Below are 27,119 nucleotides of genomic sequence, written 5' to 3' on the forward strand. Positions count from 1 at the left end.
CAACTCCAAAGAAAGGGAGTTCGTCCGGCTGTAAATTTCGTCCGTGGATCATAAGAGTGTATTGAAAAGCTGGCCAAATCGACATTCGTCCGGCATTTAATTTAGTCCAAAAGCTCCTTGGACGAAAAAGACGAAATTAAATTCCAGACGAATATTTCTGCTTATACAGTATCCATTGGAGACCTGGCTGATGGTTGCCTTCAAACAGCAAGGCTGGCAGGCATTTACCTGGCAGCAAGGTGTTTACAACCATGCCATAGTTTCACATTGTTTTCGCAACCCCCTCCGGCAACATTCCCATTGCATAGTAGGTTGGCAACCAGCAGCCATTTGATTGGGCATTTAAGACGGTATGGAATGGCAGTTGGAAGAGTGCCATGAAGGAATCAATGACCAACAAACACTATGATAGGATAGTAGATGTACAATGTCACATAGAGTACAAGCCTCCGTGACTGCCCCACTGTGCTTGCCCGACCAGGCAAGACTGCCCCACTGTGCTTGCCCGACCAGGCAAGAAGAGAATTGAAGACACTGTGTTGTACCAGCGTGCTTACTGTCTCATCGGCTGGTCTTTGATGATGAGCTGCAGCTGCCACAATTGCTCTGTACAGGCAGAACAGGTATAGACAACAGCAGGACAAGTATGAGCGTATGAGCAACAGCAGGGCAGGTACGAGTACCAGTGCACAGGTAAGAACACCAGTACAGTACTGTAGGAAGTAGGACAGCAAGACAGCAGGTACTGCCAGTTCAGAAGTCAATCCCTGCACGCCATGCCAGAAACGTCCCAAACATAAAACCAGGGGCCAATGAAATCCAAGTACACTACTGTCTACGGGCTGGTGGTGACAGTGAAAAAAGCAGACCTGTAGTCTTCTCAACTTACATGAACACAAGGGTTATACTGTGCAGCTGGGTGTACGAATGGACTCGGATGGAGAGCCAAGGATAAATTTATAAAAAAGAAAAAGGATGAAGGAACTACAAGTAGTTACGCTATAGCTGAGCTGATTGTTTAGTAACTGGTGGTGTTAGTGGACATTATCGCGTAACTTGTAGTTCCTTGGTCCTTTTTCTTTTCTATAAATCTGTGTGTACAGTAGTACATGGTTGTAGTGGTTCACATACTTGTCATCTTACTGAATGCGTGCAGAAAGTGTACATGTGGACCGTGGAACCAATATGGCTGACATCATGTGACCCATAGATGCAACGATAGCCTGGAGATGGAATCACATGGCTGTCCCGTGCTGACATGAGGCACTAGTAGATGTGCAATAGGTGTCTTATATGAAAAAGGTGCTTACCTAGCTGGTAAATCAACGGAGCTTGTTATCTGTAAATCAAAGTCCCGCGTTTGATTGTCATCAGAGTGGAAGGAATTGAACTGATGGCGACAGCGACCCATGAGCTTCAACCAGCACTGCCTGTTTGTACCCACCGATGCCAGCGTGAACGCATCACCTACCACAATCAGCCACTCCTTCGCTCGTGTCACAGCCGTGTTGAACAGCTAAAGCAGGTAGAAGTATACACGAGCAGACACACCGTTATTCAAGAAAAATTCGATGACAGTAACCAGTACAGGGAAACAGCAATGGAGCATAGTAATACAAGCATCCACAACACACAGTAAAATCTATCAAGGATACCATGCCGATAATGTGACCACCTGTCCCAGACGACCACTCTAACCAGGACCTGGTTTTGGCACCATCAAGCGGTCGGCACCTTGGCTAGGCTTCACTGTACAGAACTGGCCAATGAAATGAAATACAGAATTGGCTCTGGGCACCGTGCATGGGCACATTGGCACATAACAGCAGCCTTGCACTCATGTCCCATAGCTGAAAGGAAAGCGACTGCACTTTCTCAAGGACGATTCCGCATTTACATTGGGCAGTGCTATAGCTATTTATGTAAGGATTCCCCAAAGGCTGCTCGCCTGTCGAGGGGGCTTCCTTTTATCTACTAGTATTGAATGACGAAATACAGGATATAAGTAGGCTGCCCATAGATTTCGTGTAACACAGCACAGAGCAAGGCTAGTTTCTAAACGCACCTTTGGACTAGAGAGAAAGCCAAGCTGAGGAGAGTCTTCGAGAAGATCGGGATGACCAGCACAAGATCGGACAGTTGAGAGAATAATGGCACGGAACTCATGACCTTGCATCTGACGCATGTTAAGTACATTGACCTAAAATGGAAATGAAAACATACAAAGCAAAGTATTGTCCCTACAGCTGTTCCGTGTTAGTCCCCGTGCAAGTGCTAAGAATACCAGTCATGTTTTTCCGTGGATATGTTCAGTGTGTTGGTGTTATTTTCACCTTCATGCTGTTTTCCACCCACTGGTTATACTAACTTCTCACACGTGTGACGTCATGTGGCATTCCCTCAATTCTGTGCCCACATAATTGCTGTCTTAGTCATTTCGCTTTATCCCCGGTAAGAACCCATGAGGAGAAAGTAGTACAGTCAACTTGGCTAATAACGACTGCGGATATAACGACAATTTGCGAATAACGACAGATTTCCCCTGCCCAGAGCAAAGTCTATACTACCTGTATACATAGAATGAGACTTCGGGTATAATGACACTTCGCGAATAACGACACTTTTCTGATGCCCAGCCGAGTGTCGTTATACGCAAAGTTGACTGTACCGTAAAGTACCGTTGATCCGCCCCCTCTCTAATTCCCGCCCCCTGTCGATTTTCTCCTTGTGAAGCGACTTCGGCGTATACAACGAAATACGATGTTGAACCGACGCATGCACTGCTGTACACAATACTTGCCAATCCAGGATCAAAATGTGCACAATCCAGCACATTGAGTCTGATCCTCTACGTTGTTGTACATCGTACTGCACTTGACAGCCTTGATCTAATTCCCGCCCCCTGCCGAAAACCCAGCTGGGAAGCGACATGGCGTGGGGGCGGATCAATGGTACTTTACGGTAGTAGTAGTAGTACTTCAGAAGTAGTATTTATTATTTTACTAGGGCAATCCCCACAGACTGTGAGTCTTTTTACAGGGTACCCTAGGAAGGAATGAAAGTGTTTGGTTCGTAAATTTTCACTTCGTCTTTCTAGACTGGTGTGGAGTGTGTATATGCATTTACTACATTTACTACATCAACATACAAAGCAGTATGACTATACTAGTATACATATTACCATTCTCTCTCTGTCTCTCCGTCACATGCGCCATGCGCACACACACACACACACACACACACACACACACACACACACACACACACCTCAGACATGTCCATCGCGGAAGCGATGATAGCGAACAGCTATGTTAGACATAGCAACTTGTGCTGGGATTACACCATTCAACAGCTTGCAAGGCTGATGAATTGACCGCCACTATTTTTAGCCTGGTACAAACACACACACACACACACACACACACACACACACACACACACGGGCACACACACACATACCGTAAAGTCGCGGATAAAAGCCGGGTTTGCATACAAGCACATCGCGGATAGAAGCCTGAAAATCAAACAGGTCAAATGCATATAAGCCTGGCTTCTATGCAAGCGCGGATCGGGTGGGTCAAGAGTGCATGCGCTATGTACGGTGCATAGTAAAACTGCCGCCATACCGGTAGTCAGTGGTAGATCTACGCGTGTCGCGCGTAGAAGCCTGTGCATACAAGCCTGGCAAAAATATCAGTGGTGCATATAAGCATGGTTTGCATACAAGCCTGGTTTGCATTAAAGCCTGATGCAGAAAGCGGCTTATGTGCTTATAAGCCCGGCTTTTATCTGCGACTTTACGGTACACACACACACACACACACACACACACACACACACACACACACATACACACACAGGCACATACACGGGCACACACACTTCAGTGCATATACTCGCTAATCAACACCCCTAGCACTCACCCTGCCAAGTCGTTTCGGTCTCAACATTGATCTAATAAATTCAACTTGTTTTGTGTAGGGAGAGACTACACACACATCCTCTGCTGGGAGACCGTTGTTGCAGTTGACTAGGTGCTCAACAGCCTCCACCACCGCTGCAGCTTCATGCACATTGTAGAACGAGGGAGAGTCGGCATCCTGTGTCTCCTGACCACGCACATTCCTGAAAACCATGGGAGGTATGTGATGTGGCCCCGTTGGCGACTTTGTGTAACTAGATACCAGCTGACTATCGTAGAACAACTCAGACGGCAATTCCAATATCTAGCAGACAACAACAACAACAACAGCAGCAGCAGCAGCAGCAGCAGCAGCAGCAGCAGCAGCAGCAGCAGCAGCAGCAACAACAGCAACGACACGGCACAGTAGCGACAGGGCTTCAATCTACCAGCAGTTAACCAGCATCAGAACAAAATGAATAACTCTGCGACTGCTGCAGCAGCCACAGGCTAATGATAGAAGAGTAAATGTTAACACGCATACTGCAATTGCTACTTGCAGGTTGCTAATACTAGGGAGTCGTACTATCTAGGGAAATGACACAAGATCATTTACCCAACAGCTTCATGGACTGCAGGTGCTGCGGACAGTGGTCATGCACCTGGGGTGGCTCTCCTGGCGGCCAACATGGCTGATTGAGAGTCAACCCATTCCTGCCACATTCTGTAATAAGCATAACCTCAGTAACAGATCTCAGTTCACACAGCACAAGGGCAATTTGATACCCTACACTAACGTACTGTCTTGCACGAGTAGCGTGATACTCGCCAAGCGCTTTTTCCGTTGCACGGCAACGTATTGTCTAGCCTTCCTGGGCACCAAAAATGCAAGTTGGGTGGCCCTGCACATGACTGCATATTGTCATAGCAATCTTGGAAAGCTCAAGCTGGTTTCTAATAAGCTAGGGATTAGACCAAGTCCTGAAGGCCCCCGGCTGGCCAGTGGCGCTTCATTGCACTGACTCCGGAATCTCTATATGATCCGGGGTCTATGTAGTACCTCACAGAAGTCGCTTTGACGGGCTGACCTAAAAAAAATGCAGCCCAAACCAGCAACGCCATATGGGGGCGTGCATAATCGGCCCTGCCCCAAGGGTGACTGGAGGGAGTAGCCCGGAAGTGAAACCAAACTACCGACGCCACGTGAGGGCATAATTGGCCCTGCCCCCAGACTGGAACATGTAGCCTGGAAGCAAAACCCACATCGTGTCACATTCCAGTCACCCGTGTCTTCACCCTGGATGCTACGATTCCCTGGCTGAGAGCAACAGTAACTGAACATTGATCTGCTTCTCCAGCGATTCTTCAAATTTCACATGCTCATGTCTCGTCAGTCACCAGTGTAGGTGTTTCAACAAGCAAGTTTCACCACTACTACCAATACTATTACTACTGCTGGGTTGTTAGTCAACAGCATAACTTACCTCCTTCACACAGCGATAGCTATCAGTGAGGTCGACCCGCAGCTCAGGAAAACTCTCATACACAATGTTGTCGTAGAGACGATCAAGCAAAGATCGGTGCAAATCAAACCGCCGCGCCAAAAGAGAATGAACTGCAGGTTCCATCTATAGACACACATAGACAACAGACACAGGCATAAGTACACATGACTTCCAACGTAAGTATTCCATAATGAACAGCAGAATTCGTCCTCTAAAAACTCTCATTACAGCCACCCACCAAATATCCAAGGTACTCAAGACATACACTGTCCTCATAATGACATTGGAAGCAAGCAACAACTGAACAAGAGTGACGCTTCAGCGGAACCAGTAACAATACAGCCTGCATAGCCACAGCATGAAGCCAAGCACACAGAGTGGAGCAACGACAACGCCACAAAACACCATACCATGATCATACCTGCATATGATCACCTGCCAGCACAATTTTTGTACCAACATGAGCCAAACTGACTGGAATCAAGGATTCTGCCTCCATGATCTAACAAACGAAACAGCCAAAACACACACACACACACACACAGGTTTCTCAAAGCATTCTTCTTACATTGCTAAATGTAACTGTGTTACAACAGAATCACACCACACACCATCAACAAGAGAATAGCTTGAAGACTCTAATTCCCAATACTAGTAGAGTGCAAACACACCCACCATCCTCGAGACAAACGTCTTATTCAAATTTGTGCTCCGAGCATAGGAGTTTGTGCCTTTCCTATTTAAGGGGCCATCCGGCATTATCGATAATTTTCACGGAACGAAAAAGTTTCAGTTTCCAGCCTCAAAAGTGGCAAAGAATAATTGCACCAGTCACACAATGCAGGATACACTGTTGTTTTCATGATGTCTACAACTACATGTATACGTGGAAGACACCAAAAGGTTAGGGTGCCAAGTTTGGATGAAAGGACTGTAGTACAGCTGTAGTCGCTAATAAACAGGTCCCTTGGCACTAAAACTTGTCCACCAGCATACCTGACATGCTTCATCCACAATAACGTGCGTAAAGTAGCTCTTTGGCATTCCCAGGCTGGCCAATACGTGCGCATTGTCTGACGTTGTGACCACCACTTGAAACTGCTGGATGTGCTCCAAGGCCGGCATGTACAGACTACCATCACGTACACTGTACACACACACACACACACACACACACACACACGCACGCGCACGCACACACACAAATAAAGCACAATGGACCATGGCTAGTGCCAGACGCTACTATTCGTAATGTCTCTTGCATGGTAACAGGAATTCATCTTGCTGCTAATACTTAGTGCCCCAAACGGCATTTTGCACCGAGCCAATGCAAACACGCCAGATTATGGATGAAAGGATCTGTCCTACTCTGACGTGTGCGCTCTTGCTACAGTGAACAATCTACACATCTACTGCCGACAAAACAAATGCGTGGACACATAACACCGCCTTCTTTGTGATCCGCCGGCCACTATCCGACACATGACTGAAACCCGGTGCCATACAATCTGGAAACCAAATGCAAATGCTTTGCCAGCAGTCACATTGCAGCGTATCTGGCTGCAAGCACAGGCACTGTATAGGACAGGTACAATATAACCCGCACTGCAACGTTGTGCTTATCTGCAAAGCGGTGCGGTGCTAGTAGCAGAATACGTACCGTGTACATGTCTGCACAACTTACCAGCAATACTTCTGTACCAGCTGATCAATTGTGTTCAAGCGCCGGTGAGTATTGTAGAGTCGCAAGAGAGAGACACGCTTCTGAGCAAGAGCTACAACGGACGGCAAACAGCATCGAGCAGCACAACACATAAGATAACTATGCAGGTCCAAGGTCATGGAGTACACATCACTGACCCCGCCATCAAGGAATTCGAGAATTAGGCCAAATGCAAATGCAAGTGCTGCACACATAACCAACAACAGCTGGACACTACCAGTTACAAACTATTAGTACACTGTACCACAACTACGCACATAGCAGCACATCACACAGACCACCAGACATTGAACAATACAACACAGGCAACACCAGGAATCAATGCATGTAGCAGCACACAAGAACACAATCAACGCCCACCATTCCATCTTTCATGAAGCTCGTGTACATAGAGATCGGCAGTCTGATTGCCATGACTGCACACAAGAATTTTAGCTGTTGGCGCGTGCTTCAGGAGCTGAAAGACAGCTTCGATCAACGTTTGTGTCTTGCCAGTTCCAAACGGGCCGCAAAGCAGAGTCGGAACCTGAACACACATATGACATACAAACAAGGACACAGGAACACATATAAACACACATAAACACACTCACACAGGCATACACACACACACACACCTCAGACCTGCCCATCGCGGAAGCGATGATAGCGAACAGCTATGTTAGACATAGCAACTTGTGCTGGGATTACACCATTCAACAGCTTGCAAGGCTGATGAATTGACCGCCACTATTTTTAGCCTGGTATCCACCACACAGCTGATTGAAGTGACTTTTTCTGGCCAGTGAATCCCTATTTTTCATTTTTCCATTTTTTTTCTTTTTTTTCTTTTTTTTTCTACACACACACACCACACCACATACTCCGGCATACACTGGCTGTTGGTAACCACCCAGGAAAATGAAAGAAAAGTCAGGAAGAGACCGAGAAAGAGAAGAAAGACGTGTGCGACCATAATCGTCGGGAATTGAACCCGCAACCTCTCGATTGGAAATCGACTGCACATACCACTGCACCATATGGGACACACACGCACACACACACACACACACACACACACACACACACACACACACACACACACACACACACACACACACACACACACACACATGTGGCATGTAGTCACTGGTCAGACAGTGGTGAATACATCACAACACAAATCTGACCTTGAGCAGCTCATACGCACGCACGCACGCACGCACGCACACACACACACACACACACACACACACACACACACACACACATATATAACCACCACCAGCACCCCCACTATCCACACGACCCCTACTATCACCACAACCCCCACCGCCAGCCCTCCCTATACACATAGGCATAAAAACACAAACAGTAGAAAGTGACACCATCCATATCAAGTTGATTCACACTGCAGTAGGCAACTGACCTGTCGGTTTTCATCTTGTAGCACAGTTTTCACGACCTCACGTTGTTTCTCATTTAGCGTAGATTTAAGCAGGTCCTCGTGCGCATCAATAGTGTTAGCTTGACCGAGCATGAGGCCAGTATTCGGCATGATCCGTGGTGGGAACACTACACCAAGCTCGAGATTATCTACAGCGTGATGCATGGCTTGCAGTAATGGACGGTAGTGACGGAAGCGGATGTCGACTTGATTATCACTCTTCATACTGGACAGAAAATGATGAGACAAACACTACATTAACACGTTTGTTGGAGATTGATAGAGAGAGAGAGAGAGAGAGAGAGAGAGAGAGAGAGAGATAGAGAGAGAAAGAGAGAGAGTGCGAGAGAGAGAAAAGAGAGAGAGAGTGTGTGAGTGAGCGAGAGAGTGTGTGGGTGAGTGAGTCAGTGAGTGAGTAAGAGAGCGCGAGAGAGTGAGAGAGACTCAGACCTAAGGTACTATCTACTTCATGCATGTGGCTAGTCTTATTGTATTTCGACCTACACCCATAGCTGTTGATCTTGGTTTGTGGGTACTTACATGTAGACTTTAGTCAACCTATGTACTACTGTAGAGGCAGAACATTTCGTCGGTCAATAATTTCGTCCAACTCCAAGGAAAAGGAGTTTGTCCGGTTGAAAATTTCGTCCATGGATCATAAGAGTGTATAGAAACGCTGGGCAAATCGACATTAGTCCTACATTTAATTTAGTCCAAAAGCTCCTTGGTCGAAAAAGACGAAATTAAATTCCAGACGAATATTTCTGCTTATACAGTACTTGTGTATATCACATTTTATAAAACATTTCCACACATGGTTGCCTTCTTGCTATCTCTTTTCTCCTCTCTCAACCAAGCCATTGAGCATAAGCACAACTGTGGACTCTGCATCTTGCTGGTTCACTTCAATGCAATCGGTTTCCCGTATCACAAAAAAGAGGTACTGGATGAACTTTGAGATGCACATACATTGCACAAAGACAACGTGTCAGGTTCCAGCTCAGCATGAGGGGGACACAGTCCAGCACATACATACACACACACACACACACATAGACACATAAACTCACCATGCTTCCACAGTCCCTGCATTCAGCTTCAACACGACATAATCACGGCCTAAGTGCTGCACGGGTGCCTCGTATACTACTGGAGAACCTTGCGGTCGGACGAGGGCCACTGAGGAATCACTGAGAGAAGCAAATACCGAGAATGGAATACGATAACACACCAGCTATTCAGAGTCACTCTGAGTGCTAGTGCAATAATAGATCCATACACATTCTGTGTTCATGTACTGATGCAAGGTCATACAAGGCCACATAGCACATAACACACAACATATACAGCACACTGCCAAAGCACATAGCACATACCACAGCACGCAGCACAGTACATACCACAGCACGCAGCACATAGCATACTGACATAGCACACAGCACAGTACATACCACAACACATCATACACAGCATGGCACATAGCATAATTAAAGCACGCAGTATACAGCACATCATACACAGCACGGCACACAGCACAGTACATACCACACAGCGCATCAAACATACATAGCACATCATAACGAAGGGCACATAGCACACCGCACACAGCACATGGCATACAGCACATTACACATCACACCTTAACACACACACTACAACACTGGCATTACGTCAAAGAGTGCTCGCGGTCATCCAGCGGCTCGTTGAGAGAGATACGACACAGCTTCTGGCCATGTAGAGGAAATAGCAACGGTCCATTCTCCAGTTGATACTTGTCAAGAAGATCCAGCAAGTAGCCATACATATCATAACTATGCACGGAACACATACACACATGTAAAGCAACAACAATCTCAGTCTCGCCCAAGTTAACACAACACAACAGCCCACCGTATGGTATAAGCATGCCCACCCTTGCACCCAAGTTTACAGAATACAGCAGCATGCAGCATGGTATAAGTCCACGTTCTCGCATAAGACTACGACAAGTGCAGTCAAGTATTACGGATCCAGCCGCCAGCTATCCAACAAGCCGGGAGCACAAAGGTCAATGCCACCAGCATGGATAGGTACAATGTATTGTAACAGGGTGTGTATAATATAGTAATGAAATCATGCAGATATCAGACGTATCCAGTCGTCCAGCATTGCCGCATTCCCAAAGTGGCCAGATAATTGACTGTGCTTACGAAGAACGATGTAGATAGGAAAACTGTACAGGTGGCTGTCGACAGTGGTCTTGGCCAATGCACGTTTAGTGTACATTGTAAGAGCCCATGCATATGTAAAAGCACACTAAATACACATGTGATGAGCACAGGGTTCCGTACATGAGAGTCCACGGTGATAAGACATCCAAGCAATATAATCATGCAGTTCGCTTTACAGGGACGTCGCATTCTGAGTGCAGCCGGTTCCCTTCTCAAACCCATCGGCGCTCTACAGTAATTGTCAATCCCTTTCCTCGTGACAGGTAATTTCCCACACTGCTCAGTGTTGAAAGGCAAATCCTACCGTTTCACGTCGTGCTGTCGCTGATACTCCTCTATGTACAAGAGAATGTGCAGCTGGTTCTTGTAATCAGTCTTCAAACGCACGCACAAAAAAAACATAATATACACACACACGCGCGCACACGCACAAACACACACACATATACACATGCGTGCAAACACACAAACACACACACATACACATTGACACAACAGACAGTGAAGGAAAGAGTGCACTAAAAAAACATGAAACAAAAATAGATGGCATGGAACAAATTACCGAGTGCATGGGAAAGACTCTGAATCCAAAGAGACATGGCATCGAAGGTTGGAGCAGATTAAACATACAAACCACACAACACATTGAGAAGTCATTCAAACATTGCATCGTATGTGCACCATATCACCCCAAATAGCAGACCATGATCAGTGAGAAACAATCACTGCATGCCAAGACAGTACCTGTGCTAAGCCACGTTTAAGCTTGGTGTCAAAGACGCCTTCAAGCAGCTTTTTCTCAATTTCTGGCGACATGGCGTACGGTGGAAGAAAAAGCTGCGGTGATCCGTCATCGTCATCAAATTCAATGACCTGAAACTTTTCTTCCCAGAAAACGCTCCTGTAGTACGTGCACAAACAGACAAGATACAAATGGCCAACAACTCAACTAACACACCATGACAAAAAACCAGGGACACATGCACTGCAAAAAAACAGAGCGCTACTCGGTTGAATAAACAGGTAATAGACAAACAGACTTTCTCAACTTCTGGCAAGAGAGAGAGAGAGAGAGAGAGAGAGAGAGAGAGAGAGAGAGAGAGAGAGAGAGAGAGAGAGAGAGAGAGAGAGAGAGAGAGAGAGAGAGAGAGAGAGAGAGAGAGAGAGAGAGAGAGAGAGAGAGAGAGAGAGAGAGAGAGAGAGAGAGAGAGAGAGAGAGAGAGAGAGAGAGAGAGAGAGAGAGAGAGAGAGAGAGAGAGAGAGAGAGAGAGAGAGAGAGAGATGCGAGTGTTACTAGAGCAATGCACATTACTCACAAAACAATCCTCTGCTTTCTTCATCTTTCTTAGCCAAACGCTATTAGCCCACACAGAAGTATTACAGTCAGGGCAAATTGTCTTACTTGGAAGTTTGTAGTTTACAACAGTGTAGACTAACACAAGCGGTAGGTGAGAACGCAGGGCGTAAAATCAATGCCACGATTGACGTGTTCAAAGGAGAACTGACCTGATTTAGATCTAAGTCTTACACCTTGTGTCCTCACTTACAGCTGGTACGAACATTGTACGTGCACACTGTTGTGAATTGCAAACTTTCCAACAAGAACTTCTGCCAGAGCCGTGATTTCTAATAATCTAACACACTAGCAGTCTAGCACCATTCCACATCTACTCGCTACGTGGCCTAAGTTGGCTAGTAACAGAGGTGAAGAAAGCAGAGGCCTGCTGTGTCGCAACTGCCACGTAGGAATCTTTTCTCCATCAGCTGGCTTCTCTATAATACAGCTGCACTGGCAAATGGGTTTTCAACCCGGCTTTAGGATTCCGATGGAGCGGGTGCTTTCGAAAGTCTGTGTCCTTTTGGGAGTTTGAATACTGGAGTGTGCACAGTGGGCGTACATACGGCACAATATAGACCCAACGACACTACAGTAGTCTGAACATTCAGGCGGTACGCTTGAAGTTCGCATTAAACGCTTGTGTAGAGTCAGGAATACATTATATTGAAAAGCGCTACATTACACATCCAGTCATTCGTGTGCACATGCACAGAGGAACCTCTAAATTATGGACACCTGCCAGAGTCAGGCACATCTGCCCTGTATAGGGATGTGTCCAGATTACAGGAGGCATCGCAACTCGCATTAGAAATTGAAGTTTGTCAGTGTGCCATAATGGCGACAAACGGGCACTTCATCCCATTAAAAGCTACCATACAAAAGGAGAATAGATTGACCAGTCCACAAGGAGATAGAGGATTACATGCTCCGACCATACTGGTCCTCGTTAGAATAAATCCTTCGGAAGACTAGTCAGTCTCCATGTGGACCTGCCCAGTCACTCTCCTTTCGACTGGGAACAGTTCGGACTGAGCAAATGTGTCCTGAATGCAGTGATAGCCTTAGTTGAGAGGTGTCTGCTAACAGTGCTAAGGGACATATTACATGTATTGTACCTGCTGTTGATAGACTGCAATAGAGACTGTCCATGGTTGGTTTGCTTGGCATCGTGAATCAATTGCGTCAGCTGGCTGGACAAGTGGCTAACGGACACGAGACGACCGGTAACAAACGTGTCACACTTGAAAAGAACACACTGTTCTCTCTTGCCAACTGCAGGAGTGCATTGGACCTGTAGTGAAGACATTCAGGGCGCGGCAAAGGAACAATGAGACACAGGTTCTGATACAAGAAAAACGGAACAAAACAAAACTCACTAAAGCATGAAGGGTACCGGAGGAGAAGGGCTCTTTCGAGATTCTACCAGGCAAGCATACTCATAGACCCTGGCAGGCATGCCTGAAGACCCTGGCAAAGGATGGTGCTGGTCATGAAGGGAGTACATGACTGATTGTACTGATATTTGAACGATTCGAACAAGCTTGGTTTTTCGCAAAATCATTGAACATTAAACTTGGCAGGTATAAGAAAAAAGACTATAGATTACTCATTCGCAAACCGGCATTCGAGTTACTATTCCTTTGATGGAAGTGTGTTCGGTTTAACTACAAAGCTGGAAGGTGCCCACAGCAATTAGACACACTAGTTTCTTCACGTGTACGCATATCCATGCCCTTACGTTGACTTCAAAGACATCTCCCTCGTTGACGTGCTGATTGATGAAAATACCGTCGCACTCCGAGACAGACGGGAAAACAGCCTTGCTTTTCAAGTGCACGGCAGAGTGCAGTGTGAAGTCGGCTAGTGTTGAGTCAAGGAGTACAACTGCTTGGAAAACTGCAGGGCACTGAACACACATTGAGGAAATAACAAAAGCAGCACAGTACATACAAATGTTTCAAGCTCAACTTACACTCCTATAATGGGACCATACAAAGGTACAACTTGTACTTCCCCAGCACAACAATGCATCCATCACTATTACAGCTAGAACAATTCTGCCGTAGGTACAGTTCACCAGTACCCTTCACTTCAGGCGCCTACGTTATCACTGTGCGACAACAACTCTATTCTTGCATCGAGCTTGATCCTGAAAACCCAAGAGAGCAGGTTGCTACTGACCTGTATTGTACCCAGCACCAGCGCACACCACTGAGGTCATGATATGAAAGGTGCAGCCTGTTTCCTTGAATTCTCACAAGCTTTTAACTAGGAAGCAAACACAAAAAAACACTTACTGAAAATGTGACTTCGAAAACCCAGGGAATGGAGTCCGAAGAAGTGACCTGCACGTCCACACTCTTGCCTGACTTCTCGCGAACTGACATACCTTCTTTCGGCCGCACCAGCTGCAAAGCAAGATGGGAAATACAATGAATTTCATGTACAATAGTGCGAAGGTTTTCACTGATAGACTGGGATAGCTGTAAATCCTGAATACGATGCGTAGAAAATCTAGGAACAGAATTCAGAATGTTTCATATGCATTCTATTTTGGAATATTTCTAATGCAGGTTAATCGTAGATTCTACTAGAACCGGACGTGGAATCAGGGTCACGCAAGGAGTGACAGTGAAAAACGCGACACTGGGTTCATACGTAATTAAAACTTGAATACGAAATCCCTCATGTTTCTTGTACCGACAGCCTCATCTTCTCTGTATGAATACTATATGAACTAGGGCCGAAACGATTATACCGATTACTCGTATATCACTTGTTATGGATGAAATCGATAATCGTTATGATCGATAACGATTATGACTGTACAGTGCACTAGTGCGAGAGCGGTCATGACGTCAGTACATGCAAACCATGCATGGCATCATGCACGCGCGTCATGCGCACAAGTACATGAACGTCGAAGTACACGTGCATGATGCCATGAAGCCGTAGCCTCGTAGGTCCGTAGATCTACAATCATTGCGCGCTTGATCCTTTGTAGTCGTACATAGTCACTACATTCACTGCACTACATTGTAGTCAGCGTAGCCGTAAAATGTAACAACCGGAAAACTTCATTGCTGTTAGGTTGTAGTGAAACTGTGAGTGTGGCTGCCGTTCTTCTAATTTGTTCAGTTCTTGTCAAAAACTAAGTTAATTTTGATTTTTTGGTGAGGAAAGCATTGACAATGCTGCCGCCTGGAAAAGCGAAAGTTAGTCTGACCAAGAGATCGCCAGCTTGGGCATATTTCGAGGAAGCTGTTAGCGTAGCGAGATGCAATTCGTGCAGCCGCGAGTTCGCCCGTCAAAGCGGCACAACCAACTTGTTCCAACACCTGATTTCTGCTCATAAAGACCAGTACGCCGCTGCGGCAGGGAAAGGATCAGCAACCCAGTCGACAGCAACGGCGACTACCAGCAATGTTGAGCGCAGTGACAATGCGACGAACAGTGCTGGAATGAAGCCCGTCACGTCGTTCTTCGGCACAGATAGCTAACTTGCGAACATGCGACAGCAGGCGCTCAGGCATGTTGACGGAGTCGATCATCGACTGGAATGTCGATTCCAGTCGACCCTTCTCCATTGTAGAAGACAGACGACTGATCGTTGATGTTTAGTGGCAGAGGAACACTGCTCATATCACGTTGCAAATTTCATTTTGGTCTTTTTGGGGCCTGTGTGGATCTTTCACCCATACGTACCTGTATATAGTTAACAAATTTAATTGTTTTTGTTGTATACTGATGTCCAACATGACAAGTATAAAACTTGTCCGGAAAATCGGTAAAACCAATAAATCGATCGTTAGTGTTATTGGTTAATCGTTAAGGCAAAATGGGCAATCGTTTCGGCCCTAATATGAACACTGGTATATGAATGCAGTGTTCTAGCCAGGTCAAAATAGTAGGGGGCGGGCATGGGAAAAAGTTACCCCATGACCCAATTTTTTCCATTGTCCAAAATTGTCTTGCCATGCAAAATGTAACATACGGGGTGAACCCCCGACTTCACCCCTCACAAATGTGCCTTTTATTATGAACCCTCTAGTAGTGACTATCGACTGTATTTTCGTTGAATGGGGTGAAAAAACACAAAAATCGGAAAATGAGTAGGGGGGCGGCACTTCTTCACAGGGGGGCGCGCAAACGGAGTAGGGGGGCGCTGCGCCCCCCTACCCCCCCCCCCCCCCCCCTTTGGCTAGAACCCTGGAATGGTTCTGGAGCGTCAAAGACGAAATAATTCGCGTACTCATAGTTTCGGTTACTAACTTACTAGTACGTTCAATACAAGGCACAGTTTGAGAGAGTGCAATTCTCTCAAGCTCTCAACGTGTGCATTCAGTGTGTGCAAGACTGGCCTTACCTCTACCGGTGCAATGGTGTTTCGCGTAATCTCGTGTCGCAGGAGCTGTACAAACTGTGTAGAGGATGGCCGCGGGGGTATGCCCGAGTGTGCAGATGATTCAGAATGGTGTGGTTCTGGTGTATCAGCACCTTTGGGTAGTTTACTAGACCAGTAGTTCATCTCGTCGCGAGAGTGAGCGTACGTACACGAATTGCCGTGCGGACAACGCCTACTACTGTCCACATACCAGCACATGCGATACTCTCTTATCCAGGGCATGGATGGCGGTGCACGCATGCCACCACTTGTCCCACCAAGCTGCGCTGTGGCTCCCGCGACAGTGCCCGCAGCAGTGCTCGGCCTGACTTGGCTAGAACCTGGAAATGACACTTGCTGAGATGTGCGCTGCTGCTGCTGCACAAGACGTTCGGCCTCCACGCGAGCAGCATGCTTCTGTCCACTGAGATGTTCTTGCAGCATTGAAAATGAGTTGCACGGTACTTGGCACAGTGGGCACGATAGGGTCGTGGACGCGGGCGTGATCGTCTTCTCTCCTTTCTTACGAGACTGCATATCTGCACTCCATTTTCTGAGCTCCGGCTCACTGTGGGCGAACGTACAGCGCTTTCCATACGTGCAGTTGCCTAGCAAATAATTCTTACACAGCTGCAAAATGATCTCGCTAGATGCATTCACACCTGCTGCCTGAAAGTCGGGGAATGGTCGGACTTCAGCACCCGATTTCAACTGCTCAGCAGAACGCTCGCGTCTCCATACTTCCAGCTCTTCACTGCTATGAGCGAAAGTACAAACTGCACCTTTCTGACACTTCTCTCGATAAGTACAGACTTGGTATTCACCTGAAACACGTGCTGGTCTCTGGCGAACTGGAAACCACTTATTATTCGTTCCGCGTACAACGTGGAGTTGCTTCCATATATGTCCACAGAACTTGCAGTTTTTCTCTTTGGATCCTTTCTTCTCTTCAGCCGACTCCAGAGTCCTTAGATGGGGTTTGGGCTTATGTTTCGAAGCATTGAAACAAACAACACAAACAACTTTTTCTTCCCTTATCAGCGACATTGTGCTTCTTCTCGTTCGTTACTGAGACTAGTAAGAGCACAGCTGCTAATCTAACTCTCAAACTGCGAAGTCCTCATGGAGGAGAACACAGGAGAGGAAGTCCCAGCTCCACTGCACTACAGAGTTTTGCTTTTCCAACTCTTTCGAACTTATTTTTACGACTCCGAACTGCATCTTCTTCTTTTGTCGTTATGATATCCTCCGGCCGCGCTGTTCGAGATGCGATACATGAGCGCATGAGGTCGCTATGGTAAACAATGGAAGGGAGTTTCCCGCGACGTGTCAAGTACTACAGTAGATCTACGTCATGGAGATCAGAGTCATCAGTCTCATCAGTCATCACTCAATGACACTCGAGTCGACTCATCAGGTCGTCATTATGTCACTCATCTGGTCACGTCATCAGGTCATCCGGACGGCCCACTCACCGGGCCCAGGGAGCCCCAGCTGCCCCACACATACCACTGCGTACGTGTAGGGCTCCCTGACATGATCCGGAATTTTGTAGACTGGTACAAAGAGTACTCGAGTGTACGTGTGGGTATGTACGGGCCAGGAGTCCCAAACAACCCCGGCCCCCTTGGTAGACCAGGGAGACTGCCATGACTGGATCTGCTGCACTGACTGTTCTTTCAGTTCTGGTTCAGACAGCTAGTACAGTACCGGTACATGTACCATGTGTACTGAGTAGTACTAGTAGCTACAGTGGTTGGATCATGCATGGAGGGCAGTTCAAAATTATTTTGAGATTTGAGTACGAGTCCAGTCATCTTCTTCCAGCACGTCGAAGAGATAATTTTGCTCTCTTTGATTGTCACTTCCCTCTATCTCCCTTGACTCTAGCTTCTGTGGCTGTACGGTGCTGGCTAGTTCCTTCTCTGCGTGTGTGTGTCGAGAGCACTGAAGTAATGGCAGAAGTGGCTGTGTCTACACACAATCGTGGCGTTCCCTTTAGTCGCGACCTAAGTCGAGATTGTGACGTTGTCGATGGAGATCTGGCTGAGGCTGCAGTGATCAAGGCTGCTAATGAGCCAGGAGTGATCAATGTGAACGAAGATATTGCGGAGGCGACGGTAGATAATGCATTTGCTAAGAACGTATCGCAGCAGGATGTCGTGCTAGCACTGGCCGACTCGTCTGATGCGGACACGACAGAGCTGATTGACCAGGAGGTATGTTCAACTGTTGAGAAACAATGCAATTACTCCTACCGCAGCACTACATAAGTACATGTATTCCGATTGTGGCCGATGAAGTGGCCTGTCGTAATTTATGTCTTTGGGATTTAGGGCAATGCAAAACACTGGCTGCAAAATGTAATGGTTATGACTGAACCAACATACTGTCATACATGTAGCCGCACCATGTGTACCAGGTTTACACACACGCACACCGTATACTGGGGTGACCCATTTTGGGCATTTTTTGTTTGGATAGAGCCGTACACACTGTACTAACAAAGGGGAGTATGTACTCCGAACCCTGAATATTAGAATACATTGTATTAGTATTTTGTACTGCATGCAGCCACACGGCTGCAATGCCAGGGCCTCCAGCTGCGTACACATCTTCTCGGATTTCAATGTCTGAAACTGTGCGCGTATCATTCTTTAATCCTGCGCCTTGCCAACATGTGTGTGCGCGCACGTGTGGGTGTGTGTGGGTGCGTGTGTGGGTGTGTGGGTGTGTGTGTGCGCGCACGCACAAGCTTACACTTATGCACACACACACACATGCATGCATACACACACGACTTCAGACATTGGATACCCCCTAGCACAATGGCAACCGATGAACATGACAATGCACATGTGTTTTGTTTTCTTGGAAGGACACACAAGCCCCATGACACAGCTCACCAGATCACGCCCCTACATGACTACTTCTCCTTGTCTACCCCCTCCCCCCAGATGAAATAGAAGTCTAGTAGCCGACTGGGCGAAATTAAATCTAAAAAATACTGTTTCGTCCGTCCGTTTGTGAACCGCATTTCTCCAAGGCCCGTAGCATTTGTACGATTGTGTCTCTGCTTCTCTGATTGTGTCTCTGCTTCTCTGATTGTGTCTCTGCTTCTCTGTTCTATACACACACTACTGTGAGAACAGCATGACATGACGTGGGTGTCTCTTGTTTGGCTCTATATTGTTGCGGTGTCAAGTGGCGCACTACATTGTAAGTACAACTGAATTGTATTGCTGTGTGTGTGTGTGTGTGTGTGTGTGTGTGTGTGTGTGTGTGTGTGTGTGTGTATGTGTGTGTGTGTGTGAGTGAGTGAGAACGTGTGTGTGCGTATGTGTGTGAGTTCGCTGATTGTCGATTCGGTTTATTTGACCAATAAACTCCAATCCACAGCCTTGATCTATTGCACATCCCCATGTACCCTGATCTTGTGCTAAATGCTGGCTGGATTTCAGTTGTCAAAACTCTGTGTTGATGTGCACGTATTTGTGTGGGGTGTGTTTGTGTGTTTGTGTGTGTGGGGGGGGGGGCATGCATGTGTAGACTGTGCCTGTGTCTGTGCCTCTACCTGTGTGAGTGTATACGGAAGAATTGTGCCCGCTCACCCTGTTTTGAAATGAACTTCAAGTGTGAGTGGAGCACAATACTCATCTCCTTACCCAAGCACGTCCTTGTGTCATTATTCATTTTTGATTCAGCTACATGTACAACCCTCTTCCTATGGGTGATACTGATTGACAAAGTAATGCTGTAAAGTGAGTAACTTTTGCTAGAGATTAAATTTCGCCATTTTCGCGACCATCACACATTCGCGAATATAAATCGCCGCAAACTGCTCTGTACATTGATTGTACCTCGAAGTAGACAGTAACAGATCCAAATGAAGAGATAAAATCGGCAAAGTTTCTCATCGTGAACCAGCCCAATTCATGAAAACGCAAACTTTGTGCGCCGTGAAGAGTTTATCGCTTTACAGTACCTAGCAGCGTGGACGTGACAGTGTGTGCCATGCAGTGGACATACCCGATGGCACGGGGTAGTATGCTGACTGACCGTGTACGCAGAATGCATTCACAGCATGCAGTAGGTTTCAGCAGTAACAGTTGCTGGGCACATTGGATGGGTTTGCGTGGCCGTCGCCATGCCAGAAGTACTGCTCAGGGCTGGCATGTGCGGGCACTTCACTGGTGTCTGTGATACATGCCTGCCAGTGTTCACATATTCATAGATATACCACCACTGCGCTTGTGTGACGTGTATTGCGTATGTACAAAGCTGCTCAATGAAATCTTATCGCGTGAGTCAAGTTTGCGCCCTGCACCAGTTCACATGCCAGTATTCACAGGTCTAGAGCTGCAGAGCGCCCAGCGTGGCACTGACTCGCTTGATCATTGAACAGCAGCAGCAGCAGCACAGTCAGTAGTACGCCTGGCCTGCTTCTCAGCAGTGCTGCTGCTGCTGCTGCATAAACCCAATGTGACCCTGCCTGCTGGGCTGATGCTTGCTCTCTGCTTGCCCTCTGCAGTTGCTGAATACTTGGGAGAAAAACTAGCAGATCTTTTTGGCATCACCAGTCCTCGTTATGGATATGTAATGGAGGAGTGGGATCGTATCCAGCGACAAGTGAGTGCTGCACTGCTGTCTGCAATCTGCACAGTCCGAACACACCCAACCTGTGCTGCTTCGTTGTATTACGTTTCCCTGCTTTATCATCCTACTGTCGCGGACATTGAAATGCGCTGAGAAGTCAAGCGGCCATGGGGCGCTGGCCGTGCAGCCGTGAGCACTGCTGGTCCAGTTTTACAGGTACAGTGTGTTACGTGCTAAGCAAGTAGGTGCCGGCCGCGGTCATTCCACCGGATGTATGTCCACAACAGTATGTCACCATATGTGTAGATGTCTGTGTTATTTGCCCATGGGTGCATGCACATGCTTGCTTCCTTGTGTTGACGTTTATGCGCACGTGGTGGCATGTTGCGATGTATGTGTGTGTGTGGTGTGTGTTGTTGGGTCTGGCTATTTTTCTGAAAGGCGGAGCATGGTTCGGATTTTTTTGTTCGTCGCCAGAGCCCAGTGGACATACTGTAGTATTTCCCGTTTCCTTTGTGTTTTTTGTGTGGTTCTCTTTCTTCATAGCGAAAGCAAGAGGAGCAGGAGCATGCTGAGGAGCAGTTAAAATTTCAACAGGCTTTAGCAGAAAAGTCCTCTGCTATTGAAGATGGGACAGCATCTGAACAGCTTGGTGCAGGTTCACAGCTGACTGGTGAGTGTATATTGCATATACATGTATTATATTTATGAGTAGATTGCTCACTGCCGTCCTGGCAGTTGAGTTTTCTTGCATCGATCATCACAATGTGCATGTGTGCTGTGTTTAACAACTTGTCCCGACCCAATGCTTGTACACTGCTGTTTACTTCTTTACTTTACTTTTAGACTCGGGTGGAGAGTCAACGATTAATCTTTACTTATAAAAGAGAGGCACCTGTGACGTGTGTCTGTGTGTTACGCTCAGGCCATCCTGCGGAGCAGCGCTGCCCTGAGCACGCGAAGCGTGCGAACAGTGTAGCTAGCGGCCGCAGAAGCACTGAGCACGCGAAGCGTGCGAATCGTGTAGCTAGCGGAAGCAGCCACAGAAGCACTGAGCACGCGAAGCGTGCGAATCGTGTAGCCACCACCACGTGCTGAGCACGTGTGCTGTTCATGCCACGTTCTAGCCTAGGCCATAGGTAGCACTAGCAGGCGGAGCGTGCGAACAGTGTAGCTGGCGGCCGCAGAAGCACTGTGTGTGTGTGTAGGTAGCACTAGCAGCCGCGCGTGCGAATCGTGTAGCCTATGCCTATGGCCTAGATTGACACACTGAGTCTGTGTTCGACTACTATCTTATAAAGAAGAGGCACCTGTGACATGTGTCTGTGTGTTACGCTCAGGCCATCCTGCGGAGCAGCGCTGCCCTGAGCACGCGAAGCGTGCGAACAGTGTAGCTAGCGGCCGCAGAAGCACTGAGCACGCGAAGCGTGCGAATCGTGTAGCTAGCGGAAGCAGCCACAGAAGCACTGAGCACGCGAAGCGTGCGAATCGTGTAGCCACCACCACGTGCTGAGCACGTGTGCTGTTCATGCCACGTTCTAGCCTAGGCCATAGGTAGCACTAGCAGGCGGAGCGTGCGAACAGTGTAGCTGGCGGCCGCAGAAGCACTGTGTGTGTGTGTAGGTAGCACTAGCAGCCGCGCGTGCGAATCGTGTAGCCTATGCCTATGGCCTAGATTGACACACTGAGTCTGTGTTCGACTACTATCTTATAAAGAAGAGGCACCTGTGACGTGTGTCTGTGTGTTACGCTCAGGCCATCCTGCGGAGCAGCGCATCCCTGAGCACGCGAAGCGTGCGAACAGTGTAGCTAGCGGCCGCAGAAGCACTGAGCACGCGAAGCGTGCGAATCGTGTAGCTAGCGGAAGCAGCCACAGAAGCACTGAGCACGCGAAGCGTGCGAATCGTGTAGCCACCACCACGTGCTGAGCACGTGTGCTGTTCATGCCACGTTCTAGCCTAGGCCATACAAAAGAAGAGGCACCTGTGACGTGTGTGTGTGTGTAGGTAGCAGACACGATCAGTACGAGTAGCAGTAGCAGCCGCGCGCAGAAGCACTGAGCACTAGCAGCCGCACAAGCGCTGCGGACCGGCCGTGAACCGTTCTCTGCAAAATAAACATCTGCAACAAAAGGATACAAAAGATCTGCACTGACTGCACTCTGCATCTGATCTGCAGTGAAGAGCGCATCGCACTTTTGTTCGTAATTTTATGAATTTTTTGAGCCGCTTCATCGGCCACCAGGTGATGGACAACCCTGAACAGCCTCCCGAAGGCGTAACAGACGTCCCTCCTTCTCCTTCCAACGATGAAGAACCTCCCTCACCAGGACTTCAGCGGTCTGGCCACCACCACGTGCTGAGCACGTGTGCTGTTCATGTACTTGCTTCACCCGCATGCCACGTTCGGCCAGGCAACGCTGGCCGGGGGTGCTGCTAGTTTATAATAAGAAAAGAGGACCACAGAGCTACAAGTTATGCTATAATATCCACCAACACCACCAGTTACTTTACACTCAGCTCATTCGATAACATTGCACGACACTGACCAACGGTACTGACGTTCTACACTTAACTGGCAATCAGCTCTAGCACATCTTGGCTGCGCACTCCAACAACTCTTTGGTCCTCTTTTCTTCTTATACACTTTACTTTTAGTTCGTAGAATGAGTGGCTAGTGTGCACAGAGCTGCTGACAGCTGAAATGTGCTATTTGGCTTGCAAATCACATGCCCCTGGCTGCATGCAGTCTCGTTCTTTGGCCAAATTTCAAGAGATACATGTAACGTGCAGCATGCTTATGCACCCATCTCTTTTGTTCAGGATTTTATGCCCTGAATCCCCACCTGGTCTCCAAGGTACTTTACGCATTTCTTTTGTCATCAACTTAAATCCCAATGTGTCAGCTGCCTGGTGTTTTGTGAATCACAATGTACCATAATCGATAAGGCAGAGATGTGCTCCGCTTGTTTTTCCCCGTCTGAATCCTTTGTCTTTTGTTGTGTTTACTGGTGTTTGGACTTGCAGTTGAAGTGTCTGAGGCGACAGGTGATGTTGGCCGAGTGTCTCCATCCAGTCCTCTCCTATCAGGTTCAGCCACACCGCTGCAACTTGTGTTGAATGAACGTCCAGATCAGCCATCAGGATCGCCACATTCTGATCGCTCACCACACCTGGCCAATGCATCTAATGGTGGTGTCTCTCGGTCTTCTTCCACTGGTATTCCAGAAGCGTCTTCACCAATGTTGGAGGATGTTGAGCTCTAAAGTAAGAGAGGCATTGTGAAATGACTAGTAAGATTGGGTTCTTACCAGCTACGTGCTACTGCCAAGTAGTTGCTATGTCGGACTTGTTGGATAGTGTGGTAATGTATAGCAGTCTGCCTGCGCACATTGCTAGTAGATTGTAGTAGTTACGGTGTGCGGTGTAGTTTCCGTAGGTAGGTGACCACTGCGAATGCATCCCAGCGGAGCATGTCCTTGCGTTGTTGAACTGCCGACGTATTTGACCCTGCACACACATGCACGCGCAGACGCAGACACGCGCACATGCATGCAGCCCGTGTTTTCGCCGTACCATGCATACCAGCGTTCAGCATGCTTGTGGCACGAACCATGCAGTCCCACAGCGCCCGAGGTATTTCTCCAATAGTTTATATTGCCACCTCTCTCAGCCATATTTCAACACACTCGCTCACAGCTGTATTCCGCTTTGCCAGTTGATGAAAAAAAACATGTCCAGGTTTGATTTTAGGTAAGTTTAGTAGGGATTTATTACTCTTAGTATAGTGTGTCGTGTTTTGTATGTTCCTCGCCTTCAAGTATTTTTCACAAGTTCCTAACGTTATGTGCGAGAGGAGTTTTTATCTCTACACATCATTTATATTGACTTGTATAGTTCTATTTCTACCCTGCGGGTCTGCTGGTTGTTATCTTAGCATCTATGTTTTATTACCATTTATTGCCAGCAGCTGTTGCAAGCAGTATTTTATATTGGTGAAAGTACGCGGTCATTGTCCATGAAGTTGGAGGTATTATTATTGATTCTCCGCGGTGGCACCTGGTCATGTTCGGGGATGTGATGATTTGGCTATCACTGGACCAATGTGACCAGATTTTCTGGCACGTCCAAAAGACCGGACCATCTAATTATGATTTTGCGGTGTGCTGGCAAACCCGAGCACTAGAATTTGGTTTTCTGGAGCCTGACCAACTACATGTAACCATGTTCTAGTGTGCGAGAAAACTTGACCACCCGACTGATTTGCTGGCGCACTAGATAACCTGTGTACATTCATAGGGCGAGGTGCTTTGAACTTGAAGTTTTGTTCTGATAAACCCAAACACCCATTCATCCAAGTAGTGTTAACCGAGCTGTGAGACAAAGTTACTTCGTCTCCTTTCAATGTGTACCGATATTCGAAATGCTGACGAATGGGGAAGTACATCTACATTCAAAGGTATGCAGACAGTCAAACAATAACATACAGAAAACATTCAAACGCCGTAACTGCTGGGTGGTGAGCGCGAGACTGTGTGTTGACAAAACATGCACTACAGTGCAATTTAACATACGGTAACTAACTGTTACTTGTACAACACAAAGTTCAGTAGCATCTTGTAGTAAGGCAGTACCGGTATTTCAAATACATGTACTATGTAACACAACACACACGCGCATACACTTGTGCCACATTTGAAGAGGACCACGCGCAAACATGAATGAGATAACAAGAACAGTAAAAACTGATTGTATCGCACAGAATAATCACGCATACTGGTCAAAGAGAGCAGCGCGTGTGAATGACAATCACTCGGAATGTAGGTTTCGAACCATCACAAGTCATCTTTTTGCTCTATACTGAAGGCTAGTTTGTGTGTTTCTGAACATTCAAGCGATGCCGACGCGGATCCTGCGAATATTATTTTATTATACTGAATGTGATCAACAGGCCAGGCAGTAAAAGAATCCTTGAACAGGAATGATGCTTGTCATTCCATGAATCCTACAACACCATGTTCTCGGTGGAATGCTCAGGCAGTTCAATCAGCTTGGTGAGCCACAGATACAGGTGTTGATAGAGCATTTGTATTGTTATCTCACATGATGCGGTCTGCACTGATTCTATAGTCCTTATGCACATTGTACAGATGTACGAAGTTCTGTACTATGGCCGTAGGTGTGTACATACCCGGTTGGGTGTTCATTGTGTGCTATACATGCGCGTTTGACCCATTTAGCCTCACAATTCATGGCAAACGATCACTTTTCAAGCCTTCTTCACTTTGGGATTGAACTAACGACTAGCTAGATCTCTGCCGGAAAAAGATTTCGTATGAAATGCCTTCATGGCCCATTTCATAGTGGAAATAGCAGTAAACACAATAGGGTCCTGCACATTCAACACCCAACCGGGTCTACGGGATTCTACAAGATTATACGGGATTTCGTGCATCTGTACAATGTGCATAAGGCCTATTCCCGTGCAGTGCAGTGATGTCGATAAAATATATGTAAGCTTCTGATCAATCACCTAGTGGTGCTCACTACGCAGTTGTGATTGAGATGCACACACACATTCCTTGTTCCACTGCATTAGCTGGAGATATAGCTCCCTAACAGGCAGATTCGGAGCTGTGCTGTCCACCGGGTGAGGAATGTCCTACTCACCATGTGGAGACAGCATTACATGTATGCCTCACAATGCCTTGTGGCTGTCGAAAGCTGCATCTACATTCATCACAAATCAGGGGACGTCGTCATTGGCTGCATACGTGACTGGAATGCCGTGGACAGAATCACAGCAGGCGACCTGCCTATCTTGGGCAATGACACTGAGTTGCTCAAGCGGAACACCAGCAGCTGCAAAATTGATCTTCGCTCCATTCTTCCAGCATCTCCAGGGCACATGTGGTAGATGCTTGGAGGGCAGCGCACCATACAGCATCTGACGAGGGATGTGATCCGGGCTCTGGACACGTAGCCTGGCCACTGCTGTTGCGCACTCTAACGTTATCAGCTACCTCCTCCAGATCT

The 27,119-nt window shown here is 47.3% G+C and overlaps 2 protein-coding genes across 2 annotated transcripts in view; one reads left to right on the forward strand and one right to left on the reverse strand.

The window, feature by feature from the left end:
• The window catches only part of LOC135822349 (probable helicase with zinc finger domain), a 29,312-nt gene extending 11,590 nt beyond the window's left edge, over positions 1-17,722 (reverse strand). Inside the window, exons 1-18 of the mRNA XM_065335093.1 lie at positions 16,471-17,722; positions 14,402-14,512; positions 13,843-14,010; positions 13,220-13,395; positions 11,510-11,666; positions 11,070-11,140; positions 10,226-10,366; positions 9,626-9,745; positions 8,538-8,781; positions 7,490-7,655; positions 7,091-7,181; positions 6,403-6,553; positions 5,828-5,908; positions 5,386-5,529; positions 3,924-4,226; positions 2,066-2,200; positions 1,311-1,516; positions 558-606 (exon numbers count right to left, since the gene is read on the reverse strand). Coding sequence (XP_065191165.1) covers positions 558-606; positions 1,311-1,516; positions 2,066-2,200; positions 3,924-4,226; positions 5,386-5,529; positions 5,828-5,908; positions 6,403-6,553; positions 7,091-7,181; positions 7,490-7,655; positions 8,538-8,781; positions 9,626-9,745; positions 10,226-10,366; positions 11,070-11,140; positions 11,510-11,666; positions 13,220-13,395; positions 13,843-14,010; positions 14,402-14,512; positions 16,471-17,535 — 3,579 coding nt within the window. The 5' untranslated portion in view covers positions 17,536-17,722. The remainder of the gene's footprint in view (positions 1-557; positions 607-1,310; positions 1,517-2,065; positions 2,201-3,923; positions 4,227-5,385; positions 5,530-5,827; positions 5,909-6,402; positions 6,554-7,090; positions 7,182-7,489; positions 7,656-8,537; positions 8,782-9,625; positions 9,746-10,225; positions 10,367-11,069; positions 11,141-11,509; positions 11,667-13,219; positions 13,396-13,842; positions 14,011-14,401; positions 14,513-16,470) is intronic.
• Positions 17,723-18,247: 525 nt separating this feature from the next.
• LOC135822351 (uncharacterized) lies at positions 18,248-25,126 on the forward strand. Its single transcript, XM_065335095.1, has 5 exons — positions 18,248-18,707; positions 19,641-19,707; positions 21,020-21,117; positions 21,631-21,757; positions 24,111-25,126. Exons 1-5 carry the CDS (start codon positions 18,252-18,254, stop codon positions 24,347-24,349), a joined length of 987 nt encoding a protein of 328 aa, XP_065191167.1. The 5' UTR covers positions 18,248-18,251; the 3' UTR covers positions 24,350-25,126.
• Positions 25,127-27,119: the final 1,993 nt, after the last annotated feature.

This window comes from Sycon ciliatum, chromosome 8 (genome assembly GCF_964019385.1).
Source record: "Sycon ciliatum chromosome 8, ocSycCili1.1, whole genome shotgun sequence".
Classification (NCBI taxonomy): domain Eukaryota; kingdom Metazoa; phylum Porifera; class Calcarea; order Leucosolenida; family Sycettidae; genus Sycon; species Sycon ciliatum.